The 27,239-nt window shown below is 40.2% G+C and overlaps 3 protein-coding genes and 1 long non-coding RNA gene across 4 annotated transcripts; 1 reads left to right on the top strand and 3 right to left on the bottom strand.

Moving 5' to 3' along the window:
• Positions 1–232: 232 nt before the first annotated feature.
• Positions 233–8,775, top strand: LOC142376912 (dnaJ homolog subfamily C member 16-like). The gene is made up of 15 exons (XM_075460599.1): positions 233–634; positions 833–899; positions 1,063–1,208; positions 1,558–1,733; positions 2,561–2,745; positions 3,012–3,116; positions 3,773–3,931; positions 4,066–4,196; positions 4,493–4,670; positions 4,816–4,998; positions 5,118–5,194; positions 5,368–5,448; positions 5,689–5,784; positions 6,848–7,018; positions 7,181–8,775. The coding sequence occupies exons 1-15, from the start codon at positions 447–449 to the stop codon at positions 7,650–7,652; spliced, it is 2,415 nt and encodes an 804-aa protein (XP_075316714.1). The 5' UTR covers positions 233–446; the 3' UTR covers positions 7,653–8,775.
• A 70-nt stretch (positions 8,776–8,845) lies between these two features.
• On the bottom strand, positions 8,846–11,116 carry LOC142376914 (cytidine deaminase-like). The gene is made up of 4 exons (XM_075460601.1): positions 10,870–11,116; positions 9,926–10,037; positions 9,491–9,548; positions 8,846–9,321 (listed from the first exon to the last, which is right to left on the bottom strand). Exons 1-4 carry the CDS (start codon positions 11,054–11,056, stop codon positions 9,181–9,183), a joined length of 498 nt encoding a protein of 165 aa, XP_075316716.1. The 5' UTR covers positions 11,057–11,116; the 3' UTR covers positions 8,846–9,180.
• Positions 11,117–16,267: 5,151 nt separating this feature from the next.
• Positions 16,268–17,013, bottom strand: LOC142377754 (uncharacterized). Its single transcript, XR_012769547.1, has 3 exons — positions 16,907–17,013; positions 16,641–16,811; positions 16,268–16,541 (listed from the first exon to the last, which is right to left on the bottom strand). It is a non-coding gene; the product is annotated as an uncharacterized LOC142377754 (long non-coding RNA).
• A 6,433-nt stretch (positions 17,014–23,446) lies between these two features.
• Positions 23,447–26,669, bottom strand: LOC142377753 (trypsin-like). The gene is made up of 5 exons (XM_075462061.1): positions 26,602–26,669; positions 26,306–26,456; positions 25,993–26,134; positions 24,317–24,574; positions 23,447–23,854 (listed from the first exon to the last, which is right to left on the bottom strand). The coding sequence occupies exons 1-5, from the start codon at positions 26,663–26,665 to the stop codon at positions 23,705–23,707; spliced, it is 765 nt and encodes a 254-aa protein (XP_075318176.1). The 5' UTR covers positions 26,666–26,669; the 3' UTR covers positions 23,447–23,704.
• Between the last annotated feature and the right edge of the window lie 570 nt (positions 26,670–27,239).

Below are 27,239 nucleotides of genomic sequence, written 5' to 3'. Positions count from 1 at the left end.
ATCTCTTCAGAGATTTTCAACAAGAATCCACCACCCAACAGGGCTGGCAACCACATTTACTATTTCTTAAATAAGTAACGCCTAGGTAAAAGCAAACATTCAAGAAGTGATGACCGTGTTGGATCAATTCCAAACACCGCGGATTGTTTCATTTTTGTTTTCAGATTTCACATTACATTCTTTTGCTATTCAGGAAGACTGTATTTTGAAAAGTGTAGCCGGAAGCGAGACCTTTTCCCGGCTGGCGTGACGCCGACAGTTTGCTAATGTCCATCATCTGTTAAGAAAACGATGGCCTCGTCGTAAGAAAGCACGCCTATGTTGTTTTCTTAAACATGGCACTTGCAAAGTTAGCAGACCCGACCATGTAAGCGCGTTTGCTCGGTAGGTTTGTCCGTTACAGGAGAGCTAATTGACGTAACGTGGGACGGGAACGTTAGCAAACGATGAGGGGTTGGAGCACCGGCCGGGATCCTCGGACATGTCCAGTTGGGCTCGCCATCTTTTTGCTCATATTGACTGTGCATGTGGTGAAACCGACTTCTGATTATGACCCCTACAGAATCCTGGGTGTCAGCAGGAGTGCCAGTCAGGCAGAAATCAAACGGGCTTACAAGAACCTTGCCAGGGAATGGTGAGTGACACAAGTCCCCCCCCCCCCCCCCCCCCCCGACACCACGGAGGCCATCACATCTCTGCACCGTTCAGTTAACAACTGCAGCAGTGCTAGTCATCACTTAACTAATTAAAAATGTAGACTACTAGAGGACATTTTGTTTAACCTTCCGTGAATGTTGTAGTGATTTATTTTATCATGTGTGGGCTTTTCTAGGCACCCAGATAAGAACAAGGACCCCAAAGCTGAAGACATGTTTATAAAGGTTTCTAAGTCATATGAGGTGGGTGAAAAGACACCACAGTGTATCACGCACACACATGATGGTTTGCTCCTTTCTTTGTTTGACAGTCTATTTCGTTGTCTCTTTGATTAAGATCTCTCAACAGAGAGTTGAGTTGAAAAATAAATCGTCTCACTTCTGCTTCTCTCTCTTTTGCACACAGATTCTCTCCAATGAGGAGCGAAGGTCCAACTTTGACCGCTATGGGCAGATGGATGAAAACCAGCCTTTTGGCCAGTCACAGCATCCCAATTTCCGCAGCTTCCACAACAGTTTCTACTTTGACGAGTCTTTCTTCCATTTTCCCAGGTACCGCATGTTTGAGCTGGTTTCCTTTTCCGTTTCATCCGCAGAATGATTTTGGTCACGATTAAGACGTTTCTCCCCTTAAACTGAGCCCGTATACATCGTGACTCGTGACCTTGGGAAAGACTGCGTCCAGTGCAACTTCCAGACTATTTAAACACATTTGCTCAAGCGAACACTACTACTCCTCGTTTTCCTGATAATCCCTTTAGCTATGTTGTATCAGAGAGGGATCTTTTTCTCTCATCATAACGGGGCTTTCTTCTCTAAGGCCTTTTTGTTGTTGTTGTTGTTGTTTTTGAATGTATTTTTGGATAACTCTAAAAAGCACACCCTTTTTTCTCTGTTCAAGGTCCAGGGACTTCGCGGACAGCAAGTACATGCTTCGCCATGCTCAGTTTAACAGCGATGTCCTCCCAGACAGCTACAAGAAACCGTACCTCATCAAAGTGACGTCGGAGTGGTGCTTTGCATGCGTCCATATCGAACCTGTGTGGAAGGAGACAGTGCAGGAGCTCGAACCTCTTGGTGAGATTGTTTTTCTTGGAGCTCTCATCAGTATGCCCAGAACGCTGTCAGGAGGGCGTCTGGTTTACCCGAAAAGCTTCGTAACACAACGGTGATGAGGACAAACGGAACTAGAGATGTTGAGTTACTTTACAAAAGGCTCACGATTTCTTGAGTAATCCACCAGGGTGTAATCGTTCTTCGTTTCCTGTAACAAAGTGTGAAGCCAAGTGAGGAATTTGAATTGGATGATTCAAGTGTATCGTTCCACTTAAATGTATCGTTTTTGCTTTAAAGCAGCAATGCAATTAACGCCCTACAGCCCTGTAAAGTTGTTACGGCTAATAAGTTTTCAAATGATCAGCTAGTAAAACGTACCGTAGACGTAAGTATTCAGTTTTTAGAGTGCGTCCGGCCTCTTGACTGATAGGGAAAATCCAGGACTTTTCAGGTGTAAATTGATGTGGACAAAAATCATTGTGAACCATGTAGTGGCCAACATTTGTTTGTTAAATTAAACAGTGAGCACGGAGAAACTGCCACCTTTTCCATCGTGTTCATAGGAGACTCATTTGAATGCTAAATCTGCATGAGGCCACAGAGCTGTGCCGCTGTCAGTTGTGCAAAAAAAATTGTGAAAGATCTTTGCTCCCCTGCCAGTGTTTAGCTCCCACTTTGATGTTCTGGTTTCCAACCCAAGGAGGCGACCGTCAGGGGAGGACAAACTGCTAAAATTCCAGGCATCGTCTGTTTTTGTGTATTTCCTTTTTTTTTTCAACTTATTGTAGGAAAGGTCGTGTTTTACAAGTGTCAGGTCCAGTGACTGTCTGTTGTTGTTGTCACACCAGGCGTGGGTGTTGGGATTGTGGATCTGACCTATGAGCGTCGCCTTGCCAACCAGCTGGGAGCTCACCGTGCTCCCTCCATCATTGGGCTGGTGAATGGCAGGGTGACCTTCTACCACCAGGCTGTGGTACGGGAGCACCTGAGACAGTTTGTGGAAGATTTGCTGCCTCAGAAGCTGGTGGAAAGGGTAACTACAACTCCCAAACACACACTACAAACACATGTGTGACATAGAGTTTATAGAGCAGCTATTTCTTAATGGATTCTTTTCTTGCCAGGATAGTTGAGCCTTTCATTTCCTAGCTGATGTAAACATAGGTGTAATTACAAATTAGGAGAAGAAGAAAAAAAAAGGAAAACTTTTACGATGATCAACATGATTTTACCCTCAGCTGAAGCCTTTTTTAAAAAAAAATAATAATAATAATGAACTAACCTCTGTTGTTTTCGCAGATCAACGATAACAACTACCTGGCTTTTCTTGGTAGCTGGCATGTGGAAAATAAACCCAGTCTTCTCTTGTTTGATCAAGTCCCAGTTGTGCCACTACTCTACAAGGTAAAAGACTCTGAGAATTCAGCCATCTGAATTGAGTTTATCTCAAACTACTGAGTGCATCGTAGGTCTAAAAGAACCTCGGTATGAAAATAGGTTTGAAGTATGGAGACTGAATTCTGCACCGCTTTGCAGAAGTACCTCATAGAAGCAGTCACGGTGTGAGATGAACATCTGTCAGAATTTTGTCCCACGTTATCTTTGATTGTTTCCATTAACTTTTTTGAACTCCTCTCTCATTGCAACGTGGCCTATTTTCGAGCTCTGACCAAAAGTATTGCTATTATTCTGTCGCGCGGGGATGTCATTTGTCATCTTTTGTCTCAGACGGGACCAAAAGTCTCCTAGTGTTTTGAAAAATTGCACCCAAGCAGTGATTGCACAGATTAAACTAAATATAATAGTTGGAAATGGAGAGATTTGTTCTGTCTGGCTTCTTTAAGCTGAATAATATTCATGGCTCAGACACTGAGGACTTCCATCAAAACACAAGAACATTATAAGAGCATCAGCTACTGTTGAAAAGCTTTTTATACTTTAGATTGTTTTTCTAATTGTTTCCCTTAGTTCTATTACGGCTGCTATCACTTTGTCATGACCTCTTCTTCATTTTGATGTGTGATAATAATTTTTCTAACCTTGATCCTACCATCTTCCAGTTAACCTCATTCGCCTACAGAGACTTTGTGCGCTTTGGCTATGTGGATCAAGGTGAAACGCACAACACTAAGCTCTTGCGGCAGTTCAACATTAACACCTACGCTCCCACCATGCTGCTGTTTAAGGAAGACGCAGAGAAGCCTGTTGACATTATCCAGGTAAACCCCTGCATTACCTGTGGCTTGAGTCTTTTACACTGTAATACCGCAGGAAAACAACATCCTCTCCTGTTATATCGGAGAACGGCAGCTAATTTAAACCTTTCCCGCCCTTTGAACTTTCTTGTTCTCAGGCCAGAGGAATGAAGAAACAGATCATGGACGAGTTTGTCTCCAATAACAAGTTCCTGCAGGTGCCCCGGCTGGTCAGCCAGCAGCTTTTCGACGAGCTGTGTCCTGTCAAGCAGTTCCACCGGCGGCGGAAGTAAGACACGTTTGCAAGCAAAGACGTAGCTTATAGGGTTGCACTGAAAATCAGGTCTAATACGTTGATCACAGAAGGTGTCCTCGTTTCCTCTCCCACCTTCCCGACCACTTCTGCTAAAGTGATGGAAAATGAAAAGAGAGATTTAAAAATATATCCAGATTCTAACAGGAGTAGATTTTCGACAACTGTAAGAGGCTTAAGTCCAAACAGAGGAGTCGGAGAGGAGCTGCAGAGGCTTTCAAAGCACACTGCAATGCTGAAAATGTTGTAGCTGAATTTACTGTGATCTGCAGGTACTGCGTGCTGCTAATCACAGGGGAGGATGAAGCTTTTCTTCCAGGCAATAAGGCCTTCCTGGACTTTGCCACCGCTAACAAAAAAGACGTGCTGCGGTTTGCGTATGTTTACCAGCGTCAACAGCAGCCTCTTTGTCAGGCGCTTCTACGCAACCAGGCTGCGGTCTCACCTCAGGTCAGGGGGTCTGCGCACACTGTCAGGCAAACATTTTACACAACAGTTTTCTCATCTCTTAACACAATAAACAAAGGTGTTTGAATATCCTTTAGTTTTAATTGGCTGTGTTCTGCACTGCCTCAATGTAATATCACACTGACAGGTGGTGATTCTGGAGAGGCGGAGTCAGACTGGCAGGGTCCTGTACCGCTCTGTGAGTGGTGGCTGGAATGGCAGTGAAGAAGACAAGTACCGTCTCCACGAACAGCTGGAGCTCCTTCAGAAAGACCCCACCTACCTGAGCTCAGACGCCACCTTGCCAGAGCTCAACAACGAGATGGCCCCCGTAAGTCACAGCAAGCACACACTCTGACCTCTGCGTGAAGACCACCAGGTCTGTTCTGCACACACGGGATTCTGTTTTATTTATTCATTCTTCTAATAATCTCACTGTTTCTATTTCAGATTTTTTTCATTCAGTGGATGAATGTGGCCTATGACTACATTATTCAAATATATGATGACCTTCTCTACTCAAACTGGTAAGACACTTCTCGCCAAGAGATGGTTGTTGTTGATAGCTTTTCAAAGCAGATCAGAAGCTGAGTCATGCTTCTACCTCGAGACCGGTGTTTACCTGGTGGATGCTCCACACGGTGTTGCGTAATTTCCCCCCTTATTTTGTTTTGGTAACAGTCTGCTTTTTGTCTTTTAGGCGAGAGATGATGCCCATTCTGTCCTTGATCTTCTCAGCTCTCTTCATACTTTTTGGCACCGTTATCATTCAGGCTTTCAGGTAAAAAGAAGCACGACTGCTCTTCATCTTAGGCATTTTAATCACGTTAAAATATCTTACTTAGAATAGCGTCAAATAAGAGCTCTTATACTAGATACGAGGTCTCCAATTGAAAATGTAATTTAGAAATTTGATTAACTTACAGTCTTTGTTAGTTCGATTTGATTATTTCGGGCCACCATTGAGAGTCAGAGCTTTTGGGATCTGCAATGAGGATGTATTTGTTTAATATGATTTCAGCGAGCCGGGTGAGAACAAACCCCGAAAACCAAAGCCAAAGGAGCAACCCACAACACAAACTCAGGAAGACGCATCGAGCAGAGCAAATACATCAAGGTAATGTAGTAACATCAATCAAGCACGAGATGGCAACAAAATACACGGACAAAAAGTTTTCACAGGCCAGCAACCAAAGCGTATGTCACATGGACGTCTTTGATGACGTACCATAGGAGACACTCGTAGGGTTATATAAATGTAGGAAAACTGGAAACAGTGTTCTGACCTCTCTAGTTGGCTTTGGTTAATGATTACACCTTTCCAAGTGATTTAAGTGAAAACTGGAAGGTATCCAGCTCACCTCATTTATGTGTAGCTCTCTTATCCATAGCAAGTTCCTGTGGGGATTAGATTTGAAGTTTTGTGTCACATGAATATTGTAACAACTACACGTATGGCCATTAGAGGAGGTTTTTCAATTTTGTGTATACTAGATGTCTTCCTGGGCCCAAAAAGAACGCTCTGACCCCAAAGAGACTTAAAAAGTGTACTTAGTGGAATCAAACCAGACCCGATCATTCTCTGGAAGCTCCGAACCAGAAACGTTTAAAACTGAGAAATGCTGGCCTGGACCTGCCCTGGAGTCGCCAACTTAAATGACATTGCAGCTGATCTGTAAAGCTATAACATCACTTCTTTGCTTATTGCCATGGCTACTTTAGTAAACACTGCAGTTTTTCCGTCAAATACATTCTGACAAAAGTCGGACCTTTGCAGTTTGACCGATCACCTCGCAGCTCATTAGGTACCACCTTGTAGTCACTGTGTTGGGAAGTTTGCTCATAGTTGTTTTTGTTCTACAGCACTGCCATCATTATCAGCGCTGATCGCGAGTGGATCTTTTCAAATCTACTTAGACGTTACACATAATGTAAAACAGAATCTGTCCCAAACCAGCTGACGGGGAAAAAAAAGTACATTTAAATTCATATGGGCTGCAGAGTCATAGGCTTCCAATGGACAATGTGAAATATGTTTAAAAAAAAAAACAAAAAAACTTGTTCACTGGATCCTTTACAAATGTTGCATCTAGCTGTAATGGACATGATCTAAAATTCATGCTTTTCCATGCTTGCTTCATTGTTAACTTTGCGTCCCTTTATCTTTCTCACTTGTCCAGCCGTCCTCCAAAGAAGGACTTTGTGGAGGTGACGGAGCTAACAGACATTACAAACACCAGTAACCTTGTCAAGCTGAGACCTGGTCACATCAATGTTGTGCTGGTGCTCACCAATGCCTCCAAGAATGCTTTGCTCAGGAAATTTGCCAAGGAGGTTTTTTCTTTCTCCGGGTAAGTCGTAGCATTCATCACTTACTGTAAGTACCGATTTATTGTCGTCTGTTTATTTCTCATAAGAGAGTCAGTCAGTTATGATGATTGTGCCTTCAAGTATTTGCCTGCTCACCATATTTCCACGTCCTAATGCTAAACCCTTTGGCTGCCTACCTGCAGGACTCAGACCCTTCACTTCTCCTTCCTCAATGCTGATAAGCACCGCCACTGGATGACCTCACTCCTTCGCTCAGCCTGTTCAGCTGGACCGAGCGAGAGCCACTCAGACGACGAAGAATCTTCAGACTACTCAGGCCACGTCCTGGCCCTCAATGGCTACAAGAAATATTTTTGTCACTTTAGACCCGTCTTCACAGGGGACGATCCCAACGACTCTTCCTCTGAGAGCTCGTTTGCCTTTGACAGCAAGAGAAAATCCCGTTCAAGGTCCAGGTCTAGCTCTCACTCCCGATCTCGGTCCCACTCCAGGGAGGACGGTGCCATACCTAAAAGGGGCTCCAGCAGGGCCACCAACATAGAAGTCCATCACAAGCTCGACAGGCTTGGACTCTGGATGGAGAGGCTAATGGAGGGAACCCTGCCCAGATTACAGGTCCCTGCTTGGCCAACACTCGACACCACCAACACTTAAGCAGAAACTAAGCAACGAAAGAGGGGGAAAAAAAACAAACTGCAGAGCAATGTTGTGCTTTTCAAATTAATATTTAAGCTTTGTTTTGTAAATATAGATCGACACTGAGCTGTTGGAACCTGGTTGGCGGCGTTTGAGCAGCAGCAGGTTGCAGAGGAGTGTGAGGATTGAAAAATGCAAATTTTCATATTGCTTAACCACATCAACACAGTCGGCATGCATCATGGCACAGGAGCTAAACATAGCCAGCTTTGTGCCTCCATCGGATGAACACACTCATTAGGTTAAGTCATGCAGCGTGGAAAACTTGCTTTTTTTTTTTTTTTTTGGAACTGTTTTAATTTCTTTAAAACACACAGAGCCTCTAAAATGCACTTTGAGTCTGGAAACCTATTTTCAGCTTAGATCTTTAGAGTTTGAGTTTGTATGTTCCCTTCTGATGGAGAATTCTGCTTCACGTGCTCAGATCTTCACGTTGGCCTGCAAACCAGCCCGTTGCACTGGCGTCATGACGAAAACAATGATGGTTCCTCTGAGTTTCCATTTGTTGTTTTTTTTGTGCTTAGTTAAAGTTACAATGTCTTAATACTGTTTTAGGGATCAAATTAAAAAGAAATGATAACATGAAATTAAAACATTAAATATAATTTTGGACAACAGTTGCTGAGAAACAGAAAATGGCCTTTTCTTCCTTGCTTGTAAACTCTTAAGTGGGGCTGATATAAACTGCATTATTTCTGATTATCTGAATCAAGAAGAAACCCGAGATCCTATCATATTACACTCTCTTTCTTCACCTTAAACCTAAACCTCAGTAAATGCTAGTGCATGGTGTCAGTAGACCCACGAATCCTATGAACGAATTCCACTGGCAGCTTAAATGTTTTGCCTGTTCTCTTGTCTGCCTTCTCAACTGTTAATTAATCTGCTGCTCAACAAAATATTTGCAGTACACTTATGAGCAAAATCGTATATTTTTCCCTTGTTTGTCCTTTTAACTTGAACTGTGCCCGAATCTCACCGTAAGAAATTAATTGTACCTCAAAAACTCCTTTTGTAAAATGGTTAATTTATTAGAATGTGTGCACATAATTTTATTTCATGCTTCTTTAAACTAATAAATATTTTATATCTACCATAACGGTGCATTCACTGTATTTAAGTTGGTAAATAGGCCACAAATCAAGGTAGAATGAATTTTTCCACACTTTGTCCTTTATTGATATTTTAGTATAGCTAGTGAATTTAAATAGCATTTATAATCAGAACACAATACAAGAGCAAACCTTTACCATAAATAGAACACTAGCTTAACATTGATACATTGATACCAAATTGCTTTCTCCATGTGTCCAAAGGGATATTTGACGGTTAGGTATTGGAATTATGGTTCTAGTTTAAGTTTAGGGTAAGGTTCAGGTTTTGGCATTCAGATGGGGTAGTCAAGGTTAGGATAAGGGGCTTGGGGATGTATCGCCAGGAGAATGTTTCCATGACGATATTGAGATGTGTGTGTTAGAAAACGGGTTCAGTACTCGGCAGGAATATCGGACAGTTTCTTCATGGTCAGATCTTCAGGACCAAAGGAGACGGGTAGCAACTCGTCCACAGTCATCATCCTGTATGAGCCATCAGCCTTTGACAGGTAAACTTCCCACTTGGACCCAAACTGTAAATGGAACAGGGGGAGGGGAAAAAAATTATCATAAAAATAGCAGTGCACAGTGTTGGGCAGGAAGCAACATGTTGATAAGTTGAAACTGGGAACAACCACTGCCTGGAGACTAACGGTTCCTTTAAAAAAAAGCAGCACTAAGCCAAACAAGAAAAGATGTTACCTCTCTCATGAACTGTCTGCAGCCTCCACATGGGGAGATGAACTGGTCGCTCAAATCACTGCGAAGAATGGAAGTGGAAACATAAAACACCTTTTGCAGGCAGTCACATGCTTATGTTGTAGATACAAATACATAAACACAATTACACAGATACTAAGCAACCCGTTTTCAATGTTTAGTTCTAATTTATCTGTCATACTTGGTCATATTTTAGCTTCGTGGTCGAACAACATAAACTGACTTATGTGTATGAAGTAATGTTGGAATTTTCTTCTTGGGTTTGGTGACGTGCAATAAGTAATGCAACCTAAAGTGAGTCATGTGATTTGGTAAGACAGAAGTGATGACAGTCCAAAGGCAGGATGAATGCTGATGTCTTTAGAAGTACAAAGAACGTTCCAGTTTGCAGCCTTGGTGGCCACAGGTACATCTTACCTGCCAACTGCAATGGCCTTGAAACTCCGGTAGCCTTCTGACACTGCCTTTGACAGAGCATTCCTTTCAGCACACACCCCCAGATTGTAACATGCATTCTCCACATTGCAACCTGCCGGAGACAACAGCATACACAGAATAATTTAATGCCTGTGCCTCGAAAAGAGGCGTTTTTTCACCATATAAGGAACTGTCTGTTTTCCACTCCTGGTCTAACCAAATAGTTACTGAGTGGCTCTTTGAACCCACGGCTCTTTGCTTGTCGTTTGCCCCACCCAGACGTTTCTGCTTAAGGACACATGACTTGTCAAGCTTCGTACAGTCCAGCAATACTGACAGGACAGCTGTGTCTTTGACATCCCTATGTCGATATATCCAGCGATGTTGACATAGTGATTCAGAGGCAGAATGTTCCCGCTCATGAGAAAGGTCAAATTCACCCATCTTGAGAAGAGTGATTGGATTCAGTCAATTGGAATGATGACTTGTTCTGGAGTGGATTCTATAATGGGCTGCTGCTGTATGTATGTATATATATATATATATAAAAAAGGCTTTTCTCTGAGCTTTCTTCACCAGGTCCAGTCATTTGAACTGTCCGGTAATCATTAACACTGCGTAGCAGCATGAACTTCAGATCCCCCTGATGTAGAATTTCAATGTTGGAAAAGTGTCCAAACGATGAAATCTCTAACTAAGCAGATTATCTCAAACAACAAGAAGTGTCACATTTAGCATAATATTGCAGCTCTCATTTATCTAAATATATATATAAAAAACTGACATTGCCTACTTTTATCCCAGAAGAATTACAGCAGTTTTGTGCTGATTCTTGACAACTGAGAAACACGAGTTATAAGCAGTAACGTTGATTTTCTGTTCACCCTAAAACTATCATTTATCCACATTTCAGTTGTCAATCCACAGTTTCACACGCAGCTCACCTGTAAACACAGAGTTGTCGAGGGTCAGGAGAGCAGCTCCAACTCTGAAGTTGCTGTAAGGACAGTAAGCTTTCTCCTTTGCCTCCTGGGACCGACGAATCAGCATTTCAACTGTTTCTTGGGACAAGTGTCTCGAGCTTGGGTTCTCAATATCCGCAACCCCCCGGCTGGACTTGACCCCATCCATACTTGCTCTTGGGCTTTGTGAAGTTGTTTTGAGTCAGTGAACGAGTCTATTGTAGCTCAGCTTTAAATGTGAATGGGACAGAGGGAAAGGGGAGAGGGTGCAGTCACAGCCAATCATTCGCTTGGATGTCAGCACGCTGTCATGAAGGAAGGTGAGGCAGTTTTGCTGTAAGCACTTTTATCTTTTCATCTGCACTTTTCATCTTCGCATTGGCTTTCTTAACATTAGCATTGAAAATAATTTTGGACAACAGCTACTGAGAAACAGAAAATGGACTTTTCTTCCTTGCTTGTAACCTCTTGAATGGGGCTGATTTAAACTGCATTATTTCTGATTATCTGGAAACCAGAGATCCTATCATATTACACTCTCTTTCTTCAACTTAAAACTAAACCTTGGTAAATGCTAGTGCATGGTGTCAGTAGACCTACGAATCCTATGAACGAATTCCACTGGCAGCTTAAATGTTTTGCCCGTTCTCTTGTCTGCCTTCTCAACTGTTAATTAATCTGCTGCTCAACAAAATATTTGCAGTACACTTATGAGCAGCATCGTATATTTTTCCCTTGTTTGTCCTTTTAACTTGAACTGTGCCCGAATCTAACCGTAAGAAATTAATTGTACCTCAAAAACTCCTTTTGTAAAATAGTTAATTTATTAGAATGTGTGCACATAATTTTATTTCATGCTTCTTTAAACTAATAAATATTTTTTATCTACCATAACGGTGCATTCACTGTATTTAAGTTGGTAATTAGGCCCTCCACCAGGTTTCGTTGAAGTTGTTGTGGTAGTTTTTGTGTGATCTTTCTGACAGGCTAACAGTGAATCCCAGGCTTAGTGAAGAAATCACATTGTTACTGTTACAGTCAGACCTTCGCTAATAAGAAGCTTTGTCTGACTTTTTTTTAAATCCCATTTTTGGGATCACATTGGAAGGGTTACACAATCCATGAGTGTGATAGGTAACACAAGAACAACATCTACCAGCATGTCAGACATAGTGAAAATGACCAAATTAGTTGGCCAAATATGATAATCTTTTAGCCAGTTGAGTCAATTGCTTCTGATGAGACTGACAGGAGATATGTTCACATGTATTAATCATGTGTCACACATGAATTACACTGTACTTACTGGGAACAATTTATAAATGCCTTTAAACACTGGTACAACAAAATAAGAGTTTGTATGTGCAATTAAATCATGCATATGGTTTATTCAAATCAGAACAGGACAGACATGAATGATTGCTGTGAGGCATCTTTGTGTTGAACCTCATTCCAAAGTAGTGAGCTGAATAAATATTTTTGTAACTGGAAGGACAAGATTTTATTTATTTATTTATTTTTTAATTTAAGTTTTTTTTATTTAAACACACAAACAAATACGGTACAAGGCTTACATGGTACAGTATGCAGGAAAGAGCAGCTTACAAAACATGGTCAGACAATTAAAGTAGAAATAAGAGGTGCTCCTGGATGATGAAGAAGGAAAAAATATATATAAAAAATATATTTAAAAAAAAAGGAAAAAAGGGTAACAGAATATGAAGTATATGTGTCTAATACGCATACGTATCTTGACATACAAATATTAGGAAACCAAGGTAAAAAACTGTAATGTTCACATTCCTGGCAGCCTTATAATAAAGCTACTACTGTGAAGTCAGGTACACTTGAAAGAAATCCCAATTGTTTAACACCACCTGCCCTTTGCCTCTTAATCTAGTCAGCATAACCTCATATGATACAGTTTCAGTCATTAACACTTTCCATTCCTGGAATGTAGGGTGTTCGGGTGCCTTCCAGTGTCTTAGTATAATTCTAGCAGTTGAGGTTAGCCCAACCATCTGGAAGGACAAGATTGAAAGGAATCAGACACAAACAGTCCAACAGATGCACCTGAACCGGCACAGATCATATTGGCCGTGACCCTGAAGTAGTAGTAGTTCCAGCAGTCTGAGAAGTAATCCACGTTTACAGACATCAGTTCGGAGGACAGACTTTGGCCATAGACCCAGGTCACGCCCCAGCCACTGACTGTACACTGGGCGAGGTTTTCCAAAGGCGGTGAGTCCGTTTCTGGCAAAGAGACTGGCTCCACCACGGCATTGATGTTAGCTGGACGGTCCAGCTGACCCACAGATAACAGGACCATCCTGACTGTTCACTCACTCAGTATCAAACTCATTAACTGTATAATTTTGGAGAAATTCAGTCTCAAAGTTCATTATTTTGAAGTGAAAAGGGCATTATTTGCAATATTTATGCTACTGTAAAATCCCTTTCATCCATCATTTCTGAAACAGGTTGATACTCTTGAACTCAGGACCATCCTGACTGTTCACTCATTCAGTATCAAACATATTCACTGTATCATTTTGGAGAAATTCAGCCTCAAAGTTCATTATTTTGAAGTGAAAAAGGCATTATGCACGATATTTATGTTACTGTAAAATCCCTTTGATCCATAATTTCTGACAAAGGCATGTATACTTGAACTCGGGAACATCCTGACTGTTTAGTAATTCAGCCTCAAAGTTCACATTTTTAGTTTGTAAAGGGAGATTATTTATTTTAATATTGGTTTTGTTTATTTGTTCAAAATAAGAATGAAGATGAACAAATCAAGAGGATTACACTCCAAACAGAGGGAAAACTAAACAACTCAGCTGAAAACATCATTACAAACCCTCCATGTCTCAGCTCCACATTTGGGAAAGAAACAACATCATTCACCAGTAAAATGTGGATGTGTGAGCAGGAAGTGACTATAAACTGTAGATATAGTCTGAAATCATTGTTGACGTTGTTTATTCATTGTTCACAAATCACACAATTCCATTCACTACTCTCTGCCTGCTGAAATGTTTCCGAGTCCATGTCGATGCACTCAACATGGAACCACCTGCAACAGGTGTCACACTGCATCTGTAAAAGGGCAAAGGCGAGAAATGTTTTGGATTTCTTCATGGAAATCATTAAGTAATTATGTTCTACAACCTTTTGATGACTATCTTCATTTGATTATTCTCCAGATCAAAATGTTGTCATTGTTGAAATCTCAATCTAATGCACACTTTTTTTTTGGAATTCTTGATAGGAAAACATGCATATCCCTATGGCTGAGGAGTGAACCTCAGATTGTCCTAGCACAGATGATTGGCTGTCATTTCTCATCATTTTAGGCTCTTGCTTGCCGTCATCCACTTTAAAACAAGGCATGCAAAATGTGCGGAGAAAACCTTTTAAACAACTTACCCAGTTTGTTAAGTCAGGCCCTTTAAGTGGTGGTTTGACTGCTGAGCACATGGCACAGCAGTTGAAAATATTAGATTTACCACTACTGCCACCACTAACAATTGTTCTTATAATAAATAAAATAATGATTTACTTGTTTTAGCGTATAGAGAATAGGTTTACAAAGTGTTTTTTTTTTAAAAAAAATCACTAATCAATCAGTCAAAGTTTCTGTCATGACTTTGAATTTTGCATTCTTCAGAAATAGAACAAAATTATTTGAGAAGTATCAAAAGAATTAAACTGCAGTGACAGTGTTTGATATAGAAACAGTTCTTGCAAACCTGGCTGATGTAATGCGCATAATGCCCTTTTCACTTCAAAATAATGAAATTTGAGGTTGAATTTCTCCAAAATAATACAGTGAATGAGCTTGATACTGAATGAATGAACAGTCAGGATGGTCCTGAGTACAAGTGTACACGCCTTTGTCAGAAATTATGGATGAAAGGAATTTTACAGTAGCATAAATATAGCAAATAATGCCTTTTTTACTTCAAAATAATGAACTTTGAGACTGAATTTCTCCAAAATGATACAGTTAATGAGCTTGATACTGAGTGAGTGAACAGTCAGGATGTTCCTGAGTTCAAGTGTACACACCTTTGTCAGAAATTATGGCTCAAAGGGATTTTACAGTTGAGTAAAATATTTGCACGCTCCGTATCATGGACTTCCTGCATTTACCATAAATTCTGTAACACGGGCGCACTTTAAATCAGGAAAAGACGAACGTCTGCTCACTTGACCGCAGTGGTTACAGGAACTGTACAGTTACTGTGTAGGTGTTATCTCACCTGGGTTTATTTTCCGTAGTTTACCGGGAAGGGTTTGTGAGGGTGGGAGTGAGGGCTGCTCTGTTGTATACATCTAAAGGATTAAACAGTTTTTGATTCCTTTTTTTTTTGTATTTTTTTTATCGCTGAAAGTTACAGTAACATCAGTGTATAGCCCATACAGCTGCTGTTCAACTGATCAGGGCAATTAATTAAACTTATTTTGTAGTTTTAGCTCGAGTTTGCACTGTCAAGTACTCTGACACTCTTTCGTTGCTAATAGTAACTTGTGTGAAGTACAGATTGCTGTCTTTTTGCATTCAATATTTCATCAGATGATGATTGAATTTATCGGAAGATCCCTGATGAAGAAAAGTATCATTAAGTTGTGGGTTGAAGTTGAAAGACAGAGCAGCATCAATTAAGTTATTGGGTGACTCATTGGCCCTCATTTATCAAACTTGCGTAAGACGAAAAACGTGCGTAGGTCGTGTGTACGTTCTTTTCTGCGCAAAGGTTGGCATTTATCAAATCCATCGTGAGCGCAGGAAAGATGAAATCGCCACGACAGGTCTGAGGCCGTGTACGCACTTTTCCATTTTGACTTGCGGTGACTGCAATACAGCAGCGTCACTAGTGCGTGCTCAGGAGTCGCAACAAATCCCTTGGTTAAAATTACAGACTTATCACTTTGAAGAAGGCCCATGTTTTATTTGACTTCAACATAAATATAAACATAAACGCAAATTAAATAAATTAAACAAGTACAACTCCGTAATTGGAAGAGTGATGGCTCATTATTCAACCTCACACCGAACAGGAGAGGCGCTTTAACACTGCGCATTCGCGCACGCGTGCCACTGTGGAGAGGTGTATAGGGCTCCTAAAGCTGGATCTGTCTCTCGGCTGCGGGGGGAACCCTATACGCCCGAAAAGGTATGCAATATTATTATTGCATGCGGGGATCTCCAGAACATTGCCCAAAAAAATGGAGTGCCATTTCCAGATGTACATCCAGAGGACCCCGTACCCAGAGATCCCTTCCACCAGCCTGCACAGCCAAGAGCGCTCAGGAGGAGAGAAGAACTTATTCAGCGATTCTGACTTTCGGTAAGCATTCTGTTATTCAAGGAAAAAAGAAAGGAGAACAACGATTTCTTTCAGCATTTATTCTGTGACTTCAGTGTTTCATTTATGTCTTTCAATGTACTGTCGATAGATTGCATGGTGTGTGTTAAAGCCATCATCCACTTCACGATCTCTGTTTGTCTTTCTAGGACCTCTGTGGTTAACACGGCTGGCCGGTGTGACGCTGCAGACCGGGGGGCAGAGGCAGAGGCTTCGGATGTTGACGGGCCGCGTATTCGTTGCGCGGGTCAGGTTGCCCGGATGCCACTTCGGATTCATCTGTGAATGAAAAATATTAGTTTGATTAGGAACCTCATTTGTGTTGAAAATTAAAGCAACTGTTTTATTTAAACGTCTTGGGTGTGCAGTCATTCTTACCATTCTCGAGCTCTAGCATGGGCGCATCAGTGTCAAGTTTCCCTGGCACGCCCGATGAGGACGTAGCTCCGATCACGCCAGCCACCCTCTCCTCCCCTCCCCGTTTGTGACATGCTGCGTCGGAGAGCTGCGACCTTCTTTTTCATATCGGACAACTTCTTCCTGATCTTACTGGAGAAAAAGTAAAACATCGCTCAATTTTAGATTTAATTTAATCTGGAGTTTATCACATTTTATTGACCATCACAGTAGGGGAAAATACATACCTCGTCCGGTCTGCGATTTACATTGCCAACGCTGTTGACAGCCGTCCCAGCTGTCAACGCTGTTGGCAGCGTTTCTTTGCCGCCTTTCGTCTATCCATGTCGCAAATTCTAGAGGTGCGGCCTCTCAGCCCCCTTTTGTAGAAGGCGTGGTTAGGATTATTACGATGGATTTCAGCCACCGGATTTATCAACAGCCGCTCGGTTTTACGATGGGATTGGTGTGGTACGCATGTTCTGTAAATCTCACTTGAGCCTCTGCGTACGACGAGTTCTCCGCTCATATCAACGATGCTTTCTACGACGGCTTGATAAATGAGGGCCATTGTGTTGTTGGAATGATCTTTACATGACCATAGTTACGCTTGTTCAAATTGCATAAAACTGAGCAGAATAGTGTCACAGAAATAAACCTAAGAACTGAGCAATTTGGGTGTCTTAAGACAGTAGCCAAGGAGAAAAGTCATTGTTAAACCATTTGGTTATGATAATGTCCTTCCATGGTGAGTGCATCCAGATGCAGAGAGTGAGGATTTCTGGCATAGTATCAGCTATTCGCTGTGTTATAACAGGATGTTCTTCTGATTATTCGTCCTGCTACATTCCTCACCTCATCCACCTTTAAAGGTTCACATTTTATTGAGCTGGACATCTGCCATGATAATTGATTTCATTTGAATTAATTTCCATTCATTTTGTGAATTAACTTTATTCTCTTCTCTCGCCATTTGTCAGTGGAACATGAGGTGTTAGTAGATGAAAAGGACTCGCCCTCCGTGAGAAACATATTGAATGTAATACAGAGGAGGATAATTATCAGTTCTCTTGAACTGTGTTTCTGGAAAGCATAATGTAAATAATTATCTCCTGTGACAGCAAAGACCATTATAAACAGAACTGTTGCTGCTGAGACGTTTCATTTCGTCTTTCTATTGAACAGTATACATGTTGAATTTTAGTTGATTTGATTTTAGTTGCATATTTTGTTTGTGGATGGACTTTTGAAACAAATCACCAAAGACAGTCTGAGCAGTGATAAGTTATATATGATCACTGGAAGGTTTTAAACAGTAATACTGTGACTGTGGTGTGTGGATGTTCATGACTGGCAGCTATTTAAGGAAACATTATTTGAACACAGGCTCTTCTGGCTAAACGGCATGAGGAACAGCTCACCGTTTATTTTCTCTGGCAGTTCATTATTGGAGCTGTATTGATGTTGAAGATCTGATCTTTTAGTGATCCTGCTGAGTTCTTATTTTAAAAGTAGTAAGAATGTGTCCCCATTATCACTGTTCCCATCGACTAATGTTTATTTTTGACTCGGAGTCATTTCTATTTTTCTGTATAGGAATCTAGATTATCATTTCAAATCTGTTATATTTTATGTGTCCTCTGGTCTGTTTTTTTCCTCTCTTCTCCACAAAGGGTGTAAAAGTCTTAGTCACAATTGAAGGGGTGGGACATTTCATGCAATTTGTCAGTTTTGGAGTTGGCATACATGTAGTGATAGTAAAAGCTGTTTTGTGCAGATTAGGTTTCATTACTGTTCACTAAAGCTTTGAGGAATTCAGACGAATGGGTGACTAAGCGATGTTGTCTCTTATTTCGCCATCCACATTTTAATTTAGCTCTGCTAGCTTGGTAAATCCAACTTTACAACATTTGGTAAAGTGAGAATGAATCACAGTTGATAACACAAGCTCATCCTTCCTGGTAAACGTTGTACTGGTATTATTATTAAAACAGAAGGTCACTTGGATAGTTCATCCCCCACCAAGGCCGATGCCCTTTTCCACAGTTTTAAAGAACGTGAAATTGATTAATACCAGAGCCTATTTTTTGTTGACCAATGTCCCAAACCTCCACCAGGTTTCATTGAAGTTGTTGTGGTAGTTTTTGTATGATCTTTCTGACAGGCTAACAGTGAATCCCAGGCTTAGTGAAGAAATCACATTGTTACGGTTACAGTCAGACTTTCGCTAATAAGAAGCTTTGTCTGACTTTTTTTTAAATTCCATTTTTGGGATCACATTGGAAGGGTTACTCAATCCATGAGTGTGATGGGTAACACAAGAACAACATCTACCAGCATGTCAGACATAGTGAAAATGACCAAATTAGTTGGCCAAATATGATCATCTTTTAGCCAGTTGAGTCAATTGCTTCTGATGAGACTGACAGGAGATATGTTCACATGTATTAATCATGTGTCACACATGAATTACACTGTACTTACTGGGAACAATTTATAAATGCCTTTAAACACTGGAACAACAAAATAAGGGGACAAGAGTTTGTATGTGCAATTAAATCATGCATATGGTTTATTCAAATCAGAACAGGACAGACATGAATGATTGCTGTGAGGCTGTTTAAATACATGAAGAAGAAAAAGTAGATATGCACAGTATGTCATGTGTCGCTTCAACCAGGTGCCAGGACAAAGTCTCCCTTGTAGTGTTTGTCAGCTACTTTATTTACAAAGCAGCCCTCTATCAGACAAAGGTGTTTTAAGATGGAGCTGGGCAAGATAAAAATGCATCTTTGTGTTGAACCTCATTCCAAAGTAGTGAGCTGAATAAATATTTTTGTAACTGGAAGGACAAGATTTTATTTATTTATTTATTTTTTAATTTAAGTTTTTTTTATTTAAACACACAAACAAATACGGTACAAGGCTTACATGGTACAATATGCAGGAAAGAGCAGCTTACAAAACACGGTCAGACAATTAAAGTAGAAATAAGAGGTGCTCCTGGATGATGAAGAAGGAAAAAATATATATAAAAAATATATTTAAAAAAAAAGGAAAAAAGGGTAACAGAATATGAAGTATATGTGTCTAATACGCATACGTATCTTGACATACAAATATTAGGAAACCAAGGTAAAAAACTGTAATGTTCACATTCCTGGCAGCCTTATAATAAAGCTACTACTGTGAAGTCAGGTACACTTGAAAGAAATCCCAATTGTTTAACACCACCTGCCCTTTGCCTCTTAATCTAGTCAGCATAACCTCATGTGATACAGTTTCAGTCATTAACACTTTCCATTCCTGGAATGTAGTGTGTTCGGGTGCCTTCCAGTGTCTTAGTATAATTCTAGCAGTTGAGGTTAGCCCAACCATCTGGAAGGACAAGATTGAAAGGAATCAGACACAAACAGTCCAACAGTTGCACTTGAACCGGCACAGATCATATTGGCCGTGACCCTGAAGTAGTAGTAGTTCCAGCAGTCTGAGAAGTAATCCACGTTTACAGACATCAGTTCGGAGGACAGACTTTGGCCATAGACCCAGGTCACGCCCCATCCACTGACTGTACACTGGGCGATGTTTTCCAAAGGCGGTGAGTCCGTTTCTGGCAAAGAGACTGGCTCCACCACGGCATTGATGTTAGCTGGACGGTCCAGCTGACCCACAGAGAACAGGACCATCCTGACTGTTCACTCACTCAGTATCAAACTCATTAACTGTATAATTTTGGAGAAATTCAGTCTCAAAGTTCATTATTTTTAAGTGAAAAAGGCATTATTTGCAATATTTATGCGACTGTAAAATCCCTTTGATCCATAATTTCTGACAAAGGCGTGTATACTTGAACTCAGGAACATCCTGACTGTTTAGTAATTCAGCCTCAAAGTTCACATTTTTAGTTTGTAAAGGGAGATTATTTATTTTAATATTGGTTTTGTTTATTTGTTCAAAATAAGAATGAAGATGAACAAATCAAGAGGATTACACTCCAAACAGAGGGAAAACTAAACAACTCAGCTGAAAACATCATTACAAACCCTCCATGTCTCAGCTCCACATTTGGGAAAGAAACAACATCATTCACCAGTAAAATGTGGATGTGTGAGCAGGAAGTAACTATAAACTGTAGATATAGTCTGAAATCATTGTTGACGTTGTTTATTCATTGTTCACAAATCACACACTTCCATTCACTACTCTCTGCCTGCTGAAATGTTTCCGAGTCCATGTCGATGCACTCAACATGGAACCACCTGCAACAGGTGTCACACTGCATCTGTAAAAGGGCAAAGGCGAGAAATGTTTTGGATTTCTTCATGGAAATCATTAAGTAATTATGTTCTACAACCTTTTGATGACTATCTTCATTTGATTATTCTCCAGATCAAAATGTTGTCATTGTTGAAATCTCAATCTAATGCACACTTTTTTTTTGGAATTCTTGATAGGAAAACATGCATATCCCTATGGCTGAGGAGTGAACCTCAGATTGTCCTAGCACAGATGATTGGCTGTCATTTCTCATCATTTTAGGCTCTTGCTTGCCGTCATCCACTTTAAAACAAGGCATGCAAAATGTGCGGAGAAAACCTTTTAAACAACTTACCCAGTTTGTTAAGTCAGGCCCTTTAAGTGGTGGTTTGACTGCTGAGCACATGGCACAGCAGTTGAAAATATTAGATTTACCACTACTGCCACCACTAACAATTGTTCTTATAATAAATAAAATAATGATTTACTTGTTTTAGCGTATAGAGAATAGGTTTACAAAGTGTTTTTTTTTTTAAAAAAATCACTAATCAATCAGTCAAAGTTTCTGTCATGACTTTGAATTTTGCATTCTTCAGAAATAGAACAAAATTATTTGAGAAGTATCAAAAGAATTAAACTGCAGTGACAGTGTTTGATATAGAATCAGTTCTTGCAAACCTGGCTGATGTAATGCGCATAATGCCCTTTTCACTTCAAAATAATGAACTTTGAGACTGAATTTCTCCAAAATGATACAGTTAATGAGCTTGATACTGAGTGAGTGAACAGTCAGGATGTTCCTGAGTTCAAGTGTACACACCTTTGTTCACAAATTATGGATCAAAGGGATTTTACAGTAGCATAAATATCGCGCATAAGGCATTTTTCACTTAAAAATAATTAACTTTGAGGCTGAATTTCTCCAAAATGACACAGTGAATATGTTTGATACTGAGTGAGTGAACAGACAGGATGGTCCTGAGTTCAAGTGTATCAACCTTTGTCAGAAATTATGGATCAAAAGGATTTTACAGTTGAGTAAATTATTTGCACGCTCCGTATCATGGACTTCCTGCATTTGCCATAATTTCTGTAATACGGGCGCACTTTAAATCAGGAAAAGACGAACGTCTGCTCACTTGACCACGAAAAAACGAACGTCTGCTCACTTGACCGCAGTTTTTTTTTGTGGGGTGTTTTATATGTAGATATGCATATTTGCAAAAGGGGACTTAGTATGTTGTCGTAAAAGTGGCTCTTCCCTTGATTTTGCTCTGCCAATGTGGCTCTTGTGAAAAAAATAGTGAGTATCACTGAGCTTTGCATTGTAATTTTGATTTCCCCATGAAGACACTGAGATGTCTGTGTGTTAGAAAACAGGTGCAGTTAGTACATGTTAGAATCACTTCATATCAATCACTTTTTTTTCATAGTCAGGTCTTCAGGACCAAAGGAGACAGGTAGCAACTCGTCCACAGCCATCATCCTGTATGAGCCATCAGCCTTTGACAGGTAAACTTCCCACTTGGAACCAAACTGTAAATGGAACAGGGGGAGGGGAAAAGAATGATCATGACTCAATTTTTGCCCAAAGCTTCTCTCTTTTTCAAAGAAGTCTTACTCTTCGTTCTTAGCAGTGCAGAGTGTTGGGCAGGAAGTAACATGTTAGTCAGAAACTAGCACTGTCTAATGTGTTACTCAGACTAATGCAAGGCAGTATACACATTCCTTCCCACGTGTCTCTAGAGTGAATAACTCTAAGTTGAAACATTTATATGTATGTGAATACATATTACACAGACATCTACTTTAAGGGTTTAAAAAAAACCAATTGCTACAATTTTTAGATTAATTCTCAACAACAGCGAAACACAATGATTAGCAATCACTTCTAATTTTCTGTTCACCCTAAAACAAATTTTTATCCACATAGTAGTAATTAATCTGGCTTACATTGGCTTTCTTTGTAAACAGGTTAACAATGGCACGCATGCCAGCCCGTTGCGCTGATCTCATAATGAGATCAATCACCTTTGATGGTTCCTCTGAGTTTCCATTTATTTCAAAGGTAGTTATAGTTACTGAGCGGTTTGCTTGTTGTTTGCCCCACCCAGACATTTCTGCTTAAGGACACCTGACTTGTCAAGCTTCGTACCTTCCAGCAAAACTGACAGGACAGCTGTGTCTTTGAAATTCCTGCAGATTTTCCAGCACTGTCGACATAGTGACGCAAATGCAGAATATGCCCGCTCATGGGAAAGTTTAAATTCACCAATCTTGAGAAAAGTGATTTGCATAATTTTTTTGACCGACTGAAAGTCAGTGAAAAACTTTCCTGGTGGCATTTCCTAATCTTGTGTATCAGGTTGGGCTAGTTGATCGAGAACAGAAAAGTCAGTCTGAGGAAAATATGTATCTTTATTTTTAAGTACAGCATTTTGTTTGACAGTGGAGAAATTCTAGCTTCAAAGAGAAAATCAATTCCAAACACAGAATCCATTACATGTTTTTACATCACCTCATATAACATAAACATAGTTGAAAAAAAAAACATAAAATACAAAGTCCCTTTAGCATAACAACTTTTTTCGACTTGGTCTGTCTTTTACAATGATGTGAATTCAGATGATAATCTCTCAGTGGAAAAAGTCTGGCAGTGTCGTTTTAGAAGTTTATATAAAATAACTGTAAAAGACACACACAAAAAAAGCACCCATAAAGGTTTTTGGGTCCTTTAGTGTCCACTTAAATATTCGTCACAGGAGAATCTCCTGTGAGCTTCAGAATCATTAACTGTTCTGTATGACCCAGTTGATCCATGAGATGTAGTTTCTTACTTTGGTGTAGACACCGGGATAGAAAGCATAGGCACAGCCAATGCCCCAAGACACAATTCCTTCAAATTTACCATTGCAGACAAGTGGTCCTCCTGAGTCACCCTGTGGGGGGAAACGCAAGGATTTGTCAGGGGAGTGCAACACATTTTAACAATAAATATTAACGAAGTAGGCTGTAACGTATAGTCAGATTTGTTGGTTCCCAACCTGATCATAATTTAACATGTTTGCTGGTTTATTTGCTAAGACAGTGTAAAAAAACTTTTAAAGTTAATTATTGTTTTGTCCTCTCTGTGGACTTTGTAGTGATGTTAAAGGAGTCGTTTGTAGTGTTAAATTGTCGGCAACTCTACAATGTTTTGCATCCATAGAGAACATCTTTTTTGCTCAGCCACATCAGGAAGCTTTCTTCTTCGGTTTGGTGACGTGCAATAAGTAATGCAACCTACAGTGAGTCATATGATTTGGTAAGACAGAAGTGATGACTTTAGAAATACAAAGAACTTTCCAGTTTATCCCTCCCCTTCAAACTCTCACACATAGACACAGAACTTTGTGACTCACCTGGCACGAGTCTCTCCCACCATGAAGAGAACCGGCACAGATCATATTGGCCGTAACCCTGAAGTAGTAGTAGTTCCAGCAGTCTGAGAAGTAATCCACGTTTACAGACATCAGTTCGGAGGACAGACTTTGGCCATAGACCCAGGTCACGCCCCAGCCACTGACTGTACACTGGGCGAGGTTTTCCAAAGGCGGTGAGTCCGTTTCTGGCAAAGAGACTGGCTCCACCACGGCATTGATGTTAGCTGGACGGTCCAGCTGACCCACAGAGAACACATGCCCCTGTCAGTCATCTTAAATAGCTGGTACTGAGAGTAGTAATATACTTTTTCCTTCCCACATTATAAATCACAGTGATTTTTATTTCGCATCTCAGTAAAAATTCATTATACAGCCTGCAGTAACACTCTTATTCTATAAATCTGGTAGCAATAGAACGATAACCAGTTCCTCCTGGTGCGTACAGTAAAGGAGTGGAAGAGTACAGGGAGTGTTAATTTGGTATTTAGAGGATCAAGTATTCGACATGGAGCAAATTGGCAAAGTGAAAAGGACAGAATTAAGACTTTTGAGCAGTTGGCGAAGGGGATATACTTGCAGTTGGAGACGGTATTCTCACTGAAGCCAGCTGCTGATCTGGCCAACAATAATCTGGCGCTCATAAATTAGCCTGCAGTTACCAGTATATAGCCTGCTGAACAGTCACTAGTCTTAATTTAGCTCTCTTAGTCCACTGTACAGCTCTGTGAAAATTATTTCCTTGTTGCAGAGTTTTCTCATTAGTTGTGAGATGCTCCACCACTTTTTTTTTGTAGCGTTTTCACATTTTTTATCATCATATTCTTGGCAGAAAATACAAATGAGTGTATCATTTTCAAACTTTAAATTGGTTAGTATAAACGCTTGATATATTTTCCATCATTATTTCCAGGTCATCACATTTTACGTTTTTATACAGCATCCCAACTTCCAACTCAACAGGGCATCACATCTTATTTCTACAACACAACTAATAAAGTTTCCTCCAAATGAACTTATGAGTACTTAAGCAGTAAACAGGAAAATAAAGACAGAGGTCAATCAGAACGGTGGCATAAAGGTGTGTATTTTTGTGGTATCTTAAGCAAGTCTCTAATTCACTGGTTAGTGCGCCAACCAAATCTGAAAACAGAGTTTTGATTCCTCCTGACTGGAGGTGACATCACTTCCCCACTGCAATTAATATAATCATCCATCTATAGGTGATCCTCTAACAATTCTATCCTGGAAAACAATCATGCCATTATATTATAATAGGTTGTAATGTGTGACTGAAGTGTTAAAAACTGAGCGCTTTTAGTTTAAAGGGTTCCAATTAAGAGTTGTTGTATCATGAGAACACCATCACTAACACAGGGTTATGGGTAAGCATTGTTCGTACAGTGTTTGATTTTTTTTGTTACATATCACTTGATCACAAATGTTACATGTATAGACTGTATGGTAAGAAACAGAGCGATGGAAAAGCTTATCACATCAGTCCTCATTTGAAGTTGTGTCTTAACTTGGCGAACACTTCATGATTTTCTAACTCAGCTTCAATGCTGCTTTGCAAGTCACTGATTTATCAACCTAAAAAGGTCTGCAATTAACTCACCTGCATTCACAAGACCCATGTTCTCACAGTTGTTTCTTACCTTAAGCAGCATGATATCATTGTCAAGCATCCAGTAGCTGTACTGATAGTGTTTGATGATTAAGGAGACGTTGAATATCTGCTCAAATTCATCAACCTCAGCAAGACTGTGCTGACCCAAGACCACTTTTATCATGTGATTCCTACAAGAGCACAGAAGGAAGTTAAAGGCATGATTTATGTGTAGTTTGTTTATCAACTACTTATTAGGCTATTAGTCATTTTTTCAAAGTCACATAGAAGGTCATCTGGTAATGCTGGTAATTTTATTGCATGCATAGCGGTGCCACAGCTAAAAAGATGCAGCAACTTACGGTCTCCAGCAGTGGGCAGCAGACGCCACCCACTGTGGGTGTATCAGGGTGCCTCCACAAAAGTGGGAGCCTCTGTATAGGAGGGAGGCCTGATACTTGATGGAGTTAGGCTTCACCAAAGCACCCCCAATGATTCTGTTCCCAAACACACCTAAGAACAGAGAAGAAGGTTAAACACAGAGTGAGGACACTTTAGATTTCATTTTTATTATTTTTGTTTAGTCATATCAAATACTGATAAAAACAAAGAGACAGTATATAATTATATTATTTGTAGTTTTTGTTATGTACCTCACCTGTCAGGTTAACTATAAGCAAAATAAGCAGTAAGAGGTGATAGGATGGAGCCAGCTTCATCATCGCAGCTACAAAGAAAAAGAAAACGGAGGTAATCGAAGTTGTCATTGTTACATACAAGGGAAAAATGCTTGTAAAGGGGGAAATAAAGGCTGTGTTAATATTAACCACATTTATTTCAGAAGCAAGATCTGGATTTACAGTTTGTTTGTTTTAAATCAGCGTTGTTGATGCAAATTTCACAAAGAACCAAATGGAAATTCCGTCTAAATATATTCTGAAATACACAATGTCTCTGTATCAAACATCGGGTCTGCCATCAAGTCTCTTTAGTCGCCAAAATCTTCTCTTGATGCTCCTATTTTTCACACTATAATTCTTTCTCTTTTTTTTTCTTTCTTTTGTATTTGCTTTGTTAGTTACTGGTTAAACATGCATTTCTGAAACTGACACAACAGTAAAAGCAGCCAGGATTTACAACCACCGTGAAGTGGCTTCCAAAACCTTCCAAAAGTTGTAACGTGAACTTCAGTTCAGTGGTTTATATTCCATATTATAATTACATAGCTAATGAATAAAAATATGTAACCATTGTATATGTACAAAGCTGCCTCACCTTATCAAAATTCAAGTCAGA

The sequence above is a fragment of the Odontesthes bonariensis genome, chromosome 3, assembly GCF_027942865.1.
Source record: "Odontesthes bonariensis isolate fOdoBon6 chromosome 3, fOdoBon6.hap1, whole genome shotgun sequence".
NCBI classification, from domain to species: domain Eukaryota; kingdom Metazoa; phylum Chordata; class Actinopteri; order Atheriniformes; family Atherinopsidae; genus Odontesthes; species Odontesthes bonariensis.
This window is presented reverse-complemented; position numbering and strand designations above follow the sequence as displayed.